Genomic DNA, 14,723 nt, shown 5'->3' on the forward strand with positions numbered 1-14,723 from the left:
CTAGCCACATTACTCACTCGACTGAAATTTTTACCTCGTTCACTAATAACTTTTTTCTCAAAAAAGTTATGCAGTCAGATTACTTCTAAATCTGTAATTTGATGTCATAAAATCGCTAGACATGTCAAATAGCATGTTTTAATTACCATTTAAATGCATTTTTTCTGAGGAATCATTGTGGATACATTTTGAATAAAGGTTATGCGGCTCTCTTCTTTAATATGATAGCGTGCGTAATTTTTTTCTAGGAAAGCTTATCTCAATTTTTTCATCTATTTTACTTCAACCAAATTTATTGAGAGAAATAATATCAATGTCATACCAGTTATGTAAATACGTATATTTGTGTAGGAAAGATAGAGAGTTGGGCTGAGGGACTTTTTACCTGTCTTCTCCTCGTTCTCGATGAGGGAAGATCAATTCATCAGTTTTTCGGAAGAAATATAACAAATTAATGCTGTCTATTATTAAAATCTAAGACCAGAATTTTTGTTTTATACGTATTTTTTCAAAGTGCGTTAAGTGTCTCCACGGTAAAAAAAAAAATGTTGATGTACACTCTTAACGCATTTTGAAAAAAAAATTCAAAGTGCGTTAATTATATCCAAAATCTAACGCACGTGCGTTGATTTTGTCCCAATTTTAACGCACTTTTGATTTTTTTTTTCGAAGTGCGTTGCCATAGTACACTCGTTATTAAGCTCTGAAAACCACAGTGAGCATGAAGGCGCTCTATATCTGTAATACTGTGTAATGGAATTGCATAGGAACACAAGAAGTGATTAGTAATGATCATTATTAAAATTTATTAAGCTGCCAGTCTTTTCAAAAAGAAAGAAAAGAATGTTTATCAGATAACTACATGTACAGTGTACAAATGTACATCGGCACTTTGGACTGTTTTGAAAAGTAAGTCGAAGGTCAAGTTCAAAAGTCAAGAGGTCAGTAACCATCGTGCTTTACAAAAGCCATAGTGCCAACCAATATATGTGCAAAATATCAAATCCAAATCTCTTACAGTTCTCGAGATATAAGTTGTGAGTGGACAGAGAGGCAGAGAGACGCCGGATAAAGTGATCGCTAGTCATTTACTTCTAAATTAAAATGTTATACATTGTAAATCCTTCACCGAGCCATGAGACTCATAAGGCCGGTGCTTATACCTGATTTCTGTGACGCTAAGCGGATGAATGTCATTGACTCCCCTGGATCAGGACAAACGATGTCCATCGCAAGTCAACCTCAGCGTACCCATTGCAGCTGGGTGGACTGAGACAATGCAGATAAAAGTGCCTCGTCTAAAAACACAACATCAAGTGTCCACAGCGGGCCTTGAACCAGCGGTCATTTGGGCTACTGGCCAAATATAAATAAAACATGCTCCTCTGACTAGACAATCAGCTCAACATTATGTGACCAGTCATGAAATTTTGGGTCTGCGGACATTCCTGCAGATTACGGGCCAAATACGCCCATCTTCTGTAACACAATAAATTTTACTCTCAAATATGAGTTATTTTTAGGCATGTCGTTATAAAATAAATTACAGTTTGCTTGGTGATTTTGCATTTCCTGCATTTTCAAACCAGCTGTGGAAATTCAGTCTTAACTATTGGTTTTGTTATAGTGAGCTTTGGACAGCTTTACCTGTTGACACAATAAGGGGTAACTTCTTGGAAAAGGCACCTCTAGCCTTTCGCGACAAATCTGATGGAGGATGATTCGGTCTACTGCTGCTCCAGCTTTAAGAATTAAGTCTGGACTTGTTGCAAACTCTCTCAATGCCAGGGTGATTTTTATCAATTCTGAAGAGATTATCAATCTCTAAAGAGATCAATAAGATCAGTAAGATATGTTCAAAACAAAACAACGTTGACAGAACATGTACTTTATTTTAAAGTGAGATACTTGTGTCGTCCGCTTTTCTGCATATATTTGACTCTCTTAATTATAGAAAGTATAATAATTTATATGTTTTAACAAAATAGCGTTCGCAAGAAAATCTTGTAAAATGAAATATGTTTATAAAAAAAATTGGATACAAAAAGAATGACTGGGCTAATTAAACGTAACATTTTTTTCCCATGAACTTTTTATTGTCAATGTTGGCAAATTCGTCTCTGGTTCGTCTCTGGTGCTTTTCCTGTTTTCATAGCCAAGTTCAAGCTCGACTATATAGACCTGACTTTGTACTCTACTTAAGGAGACGGTTAATGAATATGAAATACATTCAATTAAATAACTGTCAATAACTTCGAGACAACAGAACTTATACTTGTTAATTAAAGATTTTACAATTATCCTCTCAAAAATAAACTTTATGATTATAACTTTATTCAAAGAAGTCATCGATGCACGAACTAGGACTAATTATTAATGGTTCGTTCTCTGAAATTGACTTAAGTAAGGGTTAATGTACGAGTAGCGCTCCATTCCTTAAAAGTAATGGAGCCGAGGCCCCAAAGGGGCCGAGGCCCATTGCTTTTAAGGAATGGAGCGCTACGAGTATATTAACCCGCGAAAAATCCACCTTTTTAAATGCTTGTAACTATTGTTCGTTACTATATAATAAAAAATATTTATTAGATACACTGTAAATATACATTTAACATTTTCGTAGTATTTATTTATATATAGAGAAAGTAAGGCGAAAAAAGTGTACTGAAGTTATTTAAATCCACTGTCATTCAACAGCTTCGATAGCGTAGTGAGATGAGTACCTGACTCTGAAGGTGAAGGCACCGGATTCGATTCTCAACATTGGCATATTTATTTTCTTTAAGTGAAAATAAACTTGTTAAAATTTTCTAAGTTCCTTCCTCGGCAGAGGTACGGGAAGGAGAATATGAACATAAATTCTGTTTTCAATGTAATTTGCAACTCTCCATTCTCCATTCCTAATAAAAATAATGGAGCGCTCAAACAAAAGAGTGACGTCACAGATGGATTTTACCACGCGATTCATGGAGTTTTAACAGGTTTTTCTCACTTCGATTCACTATCGGTAGATTTTTATTTTGTATTAAATAATGGCCACAATCTGTACATTATACATTTACAATAAGATGTATCCTTATCTAGTCTGAATCCTAATGGCATTTAATGCAAATCGATTTAAAGGGTGAGGATTAAAATATAAAGCATTTTGAAAGAATGAAACAGAACTTACCACGTATTTTTTAGGTCACCTGAGTCAGGTGACCTATTGCTATCCGTTCTCGTCCGTGGGCGTGCGTCGTGCGTTAACATTTGAACATTTTTAGCTTCTTCTCTGAAAACGCTTAACCAATTTCAACCAAATTTGGCATATAGCATCTATGGGTGAAGGGGAACAAAAATGTGAATTTCATGGTCCCTGCCCCCTGGGGCCTGAGGGGTGGGGCTAAAACCACCAAAAATAATGCAATCTTTAAAAATCTTCTTCTTTACTCCTGGACATCAAGCAGTCAAACTGTTGGCATCATTGTAATAAGCATTGAGCCCTCTACCAAAATTGTGAAATTCATGGCCCCAGGTTCAGGGGTTCTGGTGTTAGGGCGGGGCTCTATAGATTATATAGTGAAAATGCATTAATTCTTTGAAAATCTTCTTCTCTGCTCTTGGGTATTAAATGAGGTAACTAAGTACATAGTTATGATGAGCAAGAGTGCCTCTTCCAAAATTGTAAAATTCATGGCCCCAGGGTCAGGGGTTCTGGTGTTAGGGCGGGGCTCTATCGACTGTCTAGTGAAAATGCATTAATTCTTTGAAAATCTTCTCTGCTCCTGGGTATTAAATGAGGTAACTAAGTACATAGTTATGATGAGCAAGAGTGCCTCTTCCAAAATTTTGAAATTCATTGCCCCGGGGTTAGGGGTTCTGGTGTAAGGGCGGGGCTCTATTGCTTATATAGGGAAATGCATTAATTCTTTGAAAATCTTCTTCTCTGCTCCTGGGTAATAAATAAAGTAACTAAGTACATAGTTATGATGAGCAAAAGTGCCTTTTCAAGAATTGTGAATTTCATGGCCCCAGGGTGTTAGGGCGGGGCTCTATCGACTATCTAGTGAAAATGCATTAATTTCTTTGAAAATCTTCTCTGCTCCTGGGTATTAAATTAAGTAACTAAGTACATAGTTATGATGAGCAAGAGTGCCTCTTCCAAAATTGTGAATTTCATGGCCCCTGGGTCAGGGGTTCTGGTGTTAGGGCGGGGCTCTATTGACTATATAGTGAAAATGCATTAATTTCTTTGAAAATCTTCTCCTCTGCTCCTGGGCATTAAGGTGATAAACTAAGTACATAGTTATGATGAGGAGGTGGGCCCCTTCCAGAATTGTGAAAACCATGGCCCCTGGGTCAGGGGTTCTGGTGTTAGGGCGGGGCTCTATTGATTATATAGTGAAAATGCATTAATTTTTTGAAAATCTTTTTCTCTGCTCCTGGGTATTATTTAAACAAACTAAGTGCATGGTTATGACTTATGATGCATAAGGATGCCTTTTTAAAAATTGTGAATTTCATGGCCCCAGGGTCAGGGGTTCTGGTGTTAGGGCGGGGCACTATTGATTATAAAGTGAAAATACATTGATTCTATGAAAATCGTCTTTGCTATTGGAGATTATTTAAACAAACTAAGTGCATGATTATGATAGGCAAGGATGCCTCTTCTAAAATTTTTAAATATATGGCCTCAGTTTTGGGGTTCTTGAGGAGGGGGGGGGGTGGCTCTATTGATTATATAGTAAAAATGCATTAATTCTATTAATTTATCATTAATTAATCCTGTCTGCTCCTTAGTGTTGAGCTGATAAATAAATTGCTTAGCTATGATGAAAATGGGAGCTTCGAACAGAATTTATAAATCTTGTGGTCCTAGGGTCAGGAGTTCTGGCATAACGAGGAGGGGGGGGGGGGGCTTTTGATAATATAGTGGAAAAGTGTTAATTCTTTGAAGTCCATAGTTATAATGATGAGGGTAACTCTTCCAAATTTGTAAATTTCTTGACCTTTGGTCTTGGGTTCTGGTGTTAGGGCATTGTTGAATCTGTATTGAAAATGCATTGTACCTGTGAAATTCTTCTCTGCTTCTGGGCATATCGGAAGCAAACTGAGTAAAAGTTTAAATGATATAAGTAAGCATATTTCTACCAGATTTTTGAACATCTGGACATTTGTCTAAGCATTCTGGTCCTGGGCAGGGCTCTATTAATTTGTATTCTACTGAGAGAAGTTATTCCCCTTTTCCATTCACCTTTGATAATTAATCACTGTAAATAATGTATTTGAAAGATTAATAGAATAAGATAATTATGCAAGAAGGTTTATCGTATAATTCAAAAAGTACTTTCTTAGTTTTAATAATCAGACAGACCTGTAAGTAATAGATAAATAAAAATGAGACAAAAATAACTTATCTTATTAAAAGTTCTTCAAAGACCATAAGAGAGGTCAATGCTAGAGGTCTTAATATCGGTTTAAAAATAGTACAGAAGCATTAATAGTTTGTTAATAGTCTGCATGGTGATAGTGTTAAGTGGGGGACAGATTAGAACTTAAGTTATGAGTTGATACTGAATACTAGACTAATTATTTTGTTGATCCTGATCTTCCTTCTTTTCTTGCTTTAGGGCAACAAAGCTTCATCTATCAGTGTATTTAACTTCTAAATTGTTGTATTATACTCAGGTGACCGTTAAGGCCCTTGGGCCTCTTGTTTTTATTCATATTACATTATATTAAGAAGCGAATTGATTTTTAAGAATCTTTCGTTGTGGGTTTTTATTTATTTATTTATTTATTTATTTATTTATTTATTTATTTATTCATTTATTTTTACCCAAAGTTTATCATGTCCGGTCATATGAAAATGAGTGGAAATGTTATTTTGAAATATTCACAAAAAAGGTACACAGGTATTTGCAGAGTGAGGTACATTTCTTAATTACTAAATGATGGTGTCTGACTGTAGAGCTAAATTACATATGTAATTAAACTCTACATTTGTACTTCTAAACTGTACAGAGTTTACTTCAAATTGTCTTAAGTCCGAATAGAAAGTGCTGTCGAGGTTGGTTCTTGAAGAAAAAAAATTGCAAAAAAAAACTTTCATATGCGTGAGTGTCTTTGTATTACATGTTTACCATTTCCATGATGTAGCATTATCTAGAAAACTTATGAAGAATAGATTAATTGTTCTCATCCTGTTCTGAGTTATTCTTTTTTCTTACGCAGGTATGTTAAGGCAGTACCCAGATCATTTTTCGGCGAATTTAGACTTTTTTCGTAAAATTTATCATTGATAAATCGGAAAAGTCATAGATAAAACATTTACTAATATTTACATTTTCTGTGTATTTCTACTAAGCCAACTGTGAAATTGAAATTTGAAAGTTATTTTTGTGTATACTCACGCGTAGAAATATACACGGTGAAACTCGCGCTAAAGTGACGTCACAATGAGGCTACAGAGACGTAAATAAAAATGTAACGATATAAGGCAGCAAGAAATTCAAATATTGAGTATATAATTGGTGCTTTAAAACTTGTAAAATGTAAATATAAGGAATGATTTTAAGTTTTGTGTGAGTTATTGGTGTGTAAATCACACAGACTTGTCACGTAGGCATATTTCATGAAGCGCGCTAGACGTATAACGTTAGTCCTAGGCTAAAAGAAACACTCCACTACGACGTCATCATGTGACATCTAGAAATAGAAAAATTGCCTTAACGAAAAAGCGAAAAGTTCAACACTACCCCAACGATAATTCATTTCTTTCTGTGAAAATAATTATGTAAAAGCATCATTGGGTCTTGAAAAATACTGCTAGAATCCTACTCTCACGACTCAGAAAAAATGATTCAAAAGTTTCGTATGAAACCTTACCAAAATTTTTACATTTTGTACATACGATCAAGAAATTGTCATCAATTCATGTTAACCATACGATTCTAGCAGCACTTTCGAAGTATTATTGAATACAAGCTTTCAATACAAACAAAAATTATGTTTCAAAGTAGTGTTGAACTTTTGCATTTTTGTTGTTATAGAACGTTAGAGGAAAGGCTGATCGGGATTTCAAAACACTGCCTTACTCATTTTAAGAAAACATGATTAGAATAAGTTAGCGTACCTGACTCTTATTCTTTAATTCCTAAGAATCACACAAGACATTCATGGTATATGCTTTAAAACTCCCATTTCATTTACTTGTTTACATGGATTCTCGAATTCTCGTCACGTTAAGATTCACTCGGCAAATATTTGATCAATATTTATGACGTCATGGGTTTGGTATTTAACCCCTGTGATAAATACTTGGCTATTTATACCACCCAAAAACGACAAGAGTTAGTTTATATTATGTTTTGAATGATATCATTTATATCTTGGACCTGAAATTAAACTTTAAAGACAGATATGAAAAAATACCTACGCGGGTTTGTAGGCCATTTAAAAGTGTCCGAAAACATACCATGAAAATTAGTTATATGAATCCTCTACCTTCGTTTTATATTCTCTGAAAATTTTATAAAATTCGTCTGCATCGTTTTTGTGTAATTAAATCCCAAACATGTCATTGTTGTCGTTACATTTTCGACGTTATTCTATTGGATTATATAAGAAAAACGTCGTTTTCGGCTCGTTTTGAGGCAAGATTTTGTTTCAAAAAATATCAATAACTTTTAAATGGTGCAGACGAAATTGTTTCCCCTTTGGTATTTTAACAAAGAATTGATTTGAAATAAATCAATGTGAAAAAAATTAATATGTCTTCGGGTTGGTTTTCGCGTAATTTAAATGTGGATAATTGCTTTTATATCGCAAAATGTAACATTTTTAATAACGACGTCATAAAATATCGCGACGTCATGCTTGACGTCGTGAATATCTATCCGGTATCCAGTGCAGAAAAATAAGATAAATAATTTTTATAAACAAGAAATTCACGTCTATCTGCTTTCAAGTGACCCGTGAATCGTATCATAATAATTCAATATCAATGAAATGATTATAAGACATGCTTCTCTTCAGATTAGAGTTTTTGTACGTCTAATATTAGTGAAAATTCTCGCAAGGGACGTAAAACAATCAATCCTTTAGTTTCTTTCTTCCAATTGACTTTCTTTATGTGTTGTTTTCTTACCGTTTCTTTTCTGTTTGTTTTGTTTTGCTTTTTTCGATTTTTTAGATTAGACACATCCTTACATTTGGCTGTGTATTTTTCTTTTCCAGCTTGCTGGCGAAAAACGGTATCCTTTAATTCAAGTAATTTTAAGTATGTAAAATGTTTTTATTTAGACCATTCAGCAAGACGCTCAAATCTACGAATTTCTGCCAAATATCGTCCCGACTAAATACAGTATATTTTCAGTATCTATTTAAACAAAATATTTATTTTTACATACCACATTTTCAGAGGGGTAAATGGGACGAGGATTTAAAAATTAATTTTATCTGACGTAATCAACAGCCAGTTTTATAAAACATTAATTCTACTTGTTGGACATGGAAAGCAAAGTAACGAATAAAATATGTAGGTAACAGTATTGCAAGCTGTTGCTTAGGGGACGATCATTTCATTCGGGGGGGGGGGGGGCTTACAGATTTTGGAAATAAATAATCTGTCCTCGAAAATGTTGAAAATAAATAATCTGTCCTTGACTGGGCAAAAAATAAATAATCTGTCCATGACTACTTCTAGCACACACACACCCGGCCCCCATGGGAGTTTTCAACTTTGATGTTTTTCTTACTTTTTTTCTTCTTTTTTTAAACAATCTGATGTTTTCCTTTTTTTTTAGCTTGTCAAACTTTTTTCAGTGAAGAAGAAATAGATAATCTGTCCTTGGTTTTTTTTTTAAAATAAATAATCTGCCCCTCACCGACATGAAAATAAACAATCTGTCTCGGTAAAATTTGCCACCTCCTCTCCCTCAGAATCAAATAGTTGTCCCCTAACAGGAGGTCAATGTCGCTAAAAAAAAATTGTCTTTATGTTTCATCGTACCTTAGCAGTATTTAATTTATGATAAACTTGTAGATCTATATATTTTAAAAATATCCTTTTTAAAAACCAAGTTTAATCTTTTGATGTAACAGGTGTATTTGGGTTTTTTTTTTTAAATAATGGCTTTTTTCTTAATAAAACAAACTGATAATTCAAATACGATCAAAGGAAAATGGGTCAGTTGAACCTTGTGTCCATATCGTTTCGTGATACCAAGTGAAAACAAATCAATCGCAATTTCTCGGGCCTTTCCGACAAGCCGAAAAACAACCACTTGTTTTTCCAAGCTTGCAGGAAAGGCCCTTAAGATGCGATTGATAGCAAATAATGAAACGTTTTTTAATACTTTTAGTGCCGATCATTCGAATCGTAATAAGCCTTCTTCATTAAATTACCAATTCCAACAAAAGTTTTATCTAAGTATTGTATCAACTATACAAATCGTAAAAAGCCTTCATTATTTGTGATAAGTTGTTGCTTAAATAACATAACACTAAACTACCAATTCCAAGAAAAGTTATAGCTAAATAATGATATACTGAAGAATTTAATAAAACAAAAATCATTGCAGATTTCTTTTTCATTGTGACGTCATAATCAAATGTGCACAAGAAAGTCGCCCAAAGCATATAAATTTGCGTACCCAGTTTTAACGACGTCAGCAAACCCGCGACCTACGTTAAGTTCACGTCATAACAGCTACTATGACGTCATATCGTATTGGCATGCAATGTATCTGGGTGTAGCCTTAACATACCCGCGTAATCAATAGATTTTACTTTTTAAATGTTATTTGGTCCGTTACTTTGCACATATACTGTATTTCTAAAGAATTTAGTTTTTTCCTTGCTTAAGCTACGTTAATTTGATAAGAACAAAATAAAAATCCTCATAGAAAAAGAAATGTATTAAAATGCAGGTTGAAGACTTTAACTCTGGTCATTTATGGGGAGGTTTACAATAAAAAGATTTTAAACAGGTTTCAAGTAACACAGAAGTGAAGTTATTCATCTTTTTTTAACCTTTATCTTAACAGGATGACACTTACCATACGATGTCTTTTCAGAATAATCTCAGTATGCTATATTAACGCAAAACAAAATTTTTACTTATATTTAAGGACTTGGACTGCCCTGATGGGTTCTTTCTACGATCAGCAGGAATCTGCAAAAACAGTAAGTAAACAATTACTTGAACTATAAATAAAGCAGTCCTCTGTATTCTTTTATAGCATAATATTCTTCTTTCTTTTTTTTCAAATAAATATTTTATTTGAACAATGAATGTATTAAATTATATTTTTAAATTATATTTTTAATATTCCAAACAACCAAAATGAATTCGAATTACCATATTTATATTGGATTCCGAAACTTCATAAAAATCCTTACAAACAAAGATACATAGCGGGTTCCAGTAAATGTTCAACCAAGCTCTATCTTTACTCCTCACTAAGATATTAACAGTGATGAAGGAGAAACTTCAAGAGTACTTTGCAACAATATAATTGAGAAGTGGTGTAAATCAGATGTGGATACTTAAAAATCCCAAGGAACTTTTGGAAAATTTGAAATCTAGGGGTGAAACGATACAACTCCTTCACGGTTCGATACGTATTGTATAATTTTGTCTCGGTTCGGTTATCTTCGATACGATACATTTTGATAGAAGGAAACAAATTCAACGTTGTTTTATGCTTTCTTTTTCTAAATCTAGTCACATATTTTACGAATTTTATTTGCAAATTGACTAGAAGAAATTGATTAAAATTATTTGACTGTCAAAAATTATTTTACAAGCTATCAGTCATCAAAAATTTACGTTTTCTATACTTATTGATACTTAGTAACGTGTTTTACCTTATGCCAAACCCGACTGAATAACGATCCCGACCAAAAAATGAACCGAACCGAAAATTAGAGATTCTGCACCGTGTATCAAACCGAGAAAAAATACCGCGGTGAATCGATACCGCGGTGAACCGTTTCACTCCTATTGAAATCACAAGATTTTACCAAAATCAACAGCTTAAAAGCTTACGACTTTTCAACTTTATACACAACCATTCCCCACTATAAATTAAAGTCCAGGCTTTTTGATATCATTGACAGCTGCTTTTTCAATAAAAATGGAACTCGTTAATATACTTACCTTTATCATTGGTCATTTGCAAAATTATTTTGTTAAAAAACATTCCGATTGTACACACAAGTACTCTGAAGTTGACATTAAAAAGATGCTTGAGTTTCTGATTGACAATATCTATGTGGTTTTTGGAGACCAGGTCTTCCAACAATCTATTGGAATTTCTATGGGTACCAATTGCGCCCCGTTATTAGCAGACCTTTTTTTGTATTCATATGAAGCAGAATTTGTCCAAAATCTTGTACGTGAAAAGAAAAAAACACTTGCTGTGGCGTTCAACTCGACATTTAGATATATCGACCCGTATTGTCAATTAACAATGGCTATTTTCATTCTTATGTCGATACGATATATCCTGGTGAACTTGAGATAAAAGATACCACAGAGTCTGACACATCTGTTTCATATTTGGACATTTTACTTGAAAAAGACGTTAATGGTAATCTAACAACCAAGCTTTATGATAAACGTGATGACTTTAACTTTTCAATCGTCAACTTCCCTTACTTATGCAACAATGTACCTTCATCACCTGCATACGGGGTATATATCTCTCAGTTGATTCGATACGCAAGAGCATGCTCTACGCATGTACAATTTCTAAAACGAGGTAAATTATTGACAAATAAGTTGATGAAACAAGAATACCAGCTGTCTCGTTTAAAGTCATCATTTCGTAAGTTCTATGGTCGATACAATGACCTTGTCAGCAAATACAATTTATCATTATGTCAAATGCTGACTGACGTTTTTCATACTAATTGTTAGGCCATTATTTACACACTGAATTTTCGACGGATTTTTCCGTTATTTCCCGATCATGACAAGGAGCACACGGCGGGTGTGACCGGTCGGCAGGGGATGCTCACTCCTCCATGGCACCTGATCCCACCTCTGATGTTTCGGAGGTCCGTGTTTGCTCTGCTCCTATTTTGTATTGTATAATGGACTTTTGAGCTTGAATACTGTTCGTTATCTCCATATATTTCATGGTATCCGCGCCAAGCAATTTAGTACTTGTTCAAAAATAAAAGATCAGTTCAAGAAATAATTATAGCATTTGTTATATAAATCGTACGTATGATACATGGATATTTCGTTTGTAGAATTTTTTTTTTTCATTATTTTTGATAGTCAGGTTTTAAAAAGATTATCACGTTTATATTATAAATATTATATTTATATAAATGTTAAAGAAGTTTTCAGGAAGTTTCAAAGACACAGTTTAAAGATTTAATGATACCTGTGATAGGATCAGCAATCTTAGTACTCTCTAATGACTCCAACACGGTACAAATTTGTCGATGGCAAAAATAAGATTTTTATTAAAAATTATTCCATTTCTTCCCTTGGAAAAATCATAAGTAAAAAGGATTTCATATTAAATCTTTAAACATAAATTGTTTATTTTTGAAAAACAAGACAAATTTTTGATAAGCTACTTTTTGGTTTAAGACTTTTTATAAAAGTTTCAAGAAAACTTAAATAAGTATGTCTATTATGTAGCACGGTTTTAGATACCGGTAAACCATTTAAGGTACATGTATGTTACTTGTCAGCTTTTGAAAAGAAGTTTGGATAGAACCCCCAACTTCAAAACTTTTTTTTTTGAGACGAAACAATGCAAATTATTCAATGTTCAATTGAAAAACTGCACGAAAAATCATAAAGCAACAATTCATGGGGGAGTATTTCTTATGGTGGAAGGATATTTAGAAGACGATTCTTCGAATATACGAACTTTTTTCTAATTTAATATCTTAGAACTTACTCAGAGAATTATATATTTTTTTGTAATCATATCTAGGAATAAAGATTTCAATTAATAGAACAAATTTTACAGTCACTCAACAGACTTTGCCAAGAAATGAAGATATTTTGAAGAAGTCAAAAAAAAATTAACATTGTTTTTTTTTTTTTTTTTTTTTTTTTTTTTTTGACGATTGTATATTTTGACAAATATCTCAAAATTTACATCACAGGCCCACATTTTTTCTCTCAGTCTTTTAAACTATGCAATACTTTCAACCGTTCAGCACTTTAAAAATCAAAAACTTGATACAAAAATGTTTTTATTACCTGTTCAGATTATTAATACCCCAAATATGATATTTTTCGTGCAAAAAGTCACATAATCATTAAATTAAATTGCAGGATTTTTCAATAATAAAAATCATAATAATAATGATGAACTCAATAATTGTACTTACAATTTAATTCCAAAAAGGTCAAATTAATTATATCGTTGTTCACTAAGTTGGACACTAACCCCCAACTTTTTAAAAAAAGATTTTGATTTATGCTACATGAGAATTGTTAAAATATACTTCTCCAAAAATCCTTCATAAACGCATGTGAGGAGTGACATACCTTACGACTTGACTAAAAATTCAAAACTAATGAAAACTATTCCATATAGAATCTTCATTTTTTTTTAAAATAAGAATAATCCTCAAGAATAATTTACAAAATCCGTTTTAACCCCTTCTCGGTTCTTTCATTGGAAAGTAATCGTGAAATTTATTTGAAAGTTATTGCTTTATATTAACATTGGCCGTGTTTTTCTACTTACTCAACCATGATATTGATTTGATTGCCATTATCGTGTATACGTAGAATATACATAGAAATGTACACGGGGAAACTCGCGCTAAAGTGAATTCACAATGCATGAGGCTACGGAGACGTTAATAAAAATATAAGGATATAGGGCAACGATAAATTCAAACATTGGGTATATTTTTGGTGCTTTTAAATACGTTACATGTAAACATAAGGATTGATTAATTTTAAGCTAAGTGTGAATTATTGGTGTGTAAATCATAGACTTGCAAGTAAGCCTATATTTTATGAAGTGTTAGCGCGCTTCATGAAATATGCCTACGTGACAAGTCCTTGTGATTTATTTACACCAATATCTCATATAAAACTTAAAAACATTCCATAATTCCTCAAAAGCTTGCTCTGAGAACTTTTTAAAGCGAGGCAGGCTACTCACTGATTAGTTGATGTTACAGGAATTTCAACAGCCTCGTTTAAAGTCAGCATTTTGTAATTTTATGGTCGTTATAATGACCTTGTTAGCAAATATAACCTATCATTGGGTCGTATTTTGGCGGACTTGTTTCATACCAATTGTTAGGCCTTTGTTTTTGTACTGAATTGACTACGGATAGTTCCGTCTACCTGATCAATGCATAGGCCTCACGACGGGCATGACCGGTCAACAAGGGATGCTTACTTCTCCTAGGCACCGGATCCCACCTCTGGGATTTCCAGGGGTTCACACAATACAAAACTTAAAACATTAAAACATTCCTTAATTATTCTTTATCAAGGAAAACTTAATATATTTGTAAATTTACAGCCCCTGAAGACATGCGCAGGTATGTTGAGGCAGTACCCAGATCATATTTCGGCGAATTTAGACTTTTTTCGTAAAATGTAACATTGATAAATCGGAAAAGCCATAGATAAAACATTTACTATAATTATCCATTGTATAGACGTCATTGAGTTTTAGGCTAAAAGAAGCACTCCACTACGACGTCATCACGTGACATCTATAAATAGAAAAATTGCCTTA

At 33.3% G+C, this 14,723-nt stretch overlaps 2 protein-coding genes across 2 annotated transcripts in view; one reads left to right on the plus strand and one right to left on the minus strand.

Moving 5' to 3' along the window:
- The window catches only part of LOC133175867 (uncharacterized), a 169,173-nt gene that overhangs the window by 103,358 nt on the left and 51,092 nt on the right, over positions 1-14,723 (minus strand). The gene's annotated exons all lie outside the window — the stretch shown is intronic.
- LOC133175911 (uncharacterized) overlaps positions 1-14,723 on the plus strand; it is a 30,864-nt gene that overhangs the window by 13,227 nt on the left and 2,914 nt on the right. Inside the window, exon 2 of the mRNA XM_061311046.1 lies at positions 10,113-10,167. Coding sequence (XP_061167030.1) covers positions 10,113-10,167 — 55 coding nt within the window. The remainder of the gene's footprint in view (positions 1-10,112; positions 10,168-14,723) is intronic.

This window comes from Saccostrea echinata, unplaced genomic scaffold (assembly GCF_033153115.1).
Source record: "Saccostrea echinata isolate AGI-Se365-2 ecotype Australia unplaced genomic scaffold, CSIRO_AGI_Sech_v1 ptg000064l, whole genome shotgun sequence".
Taxonomy (NCBI): Eukaryota; Metazoa; Mollusca; class Bivalvia; order Ostreida; family Ostreidae; genus Saccostrea; species Saccostrea echinata.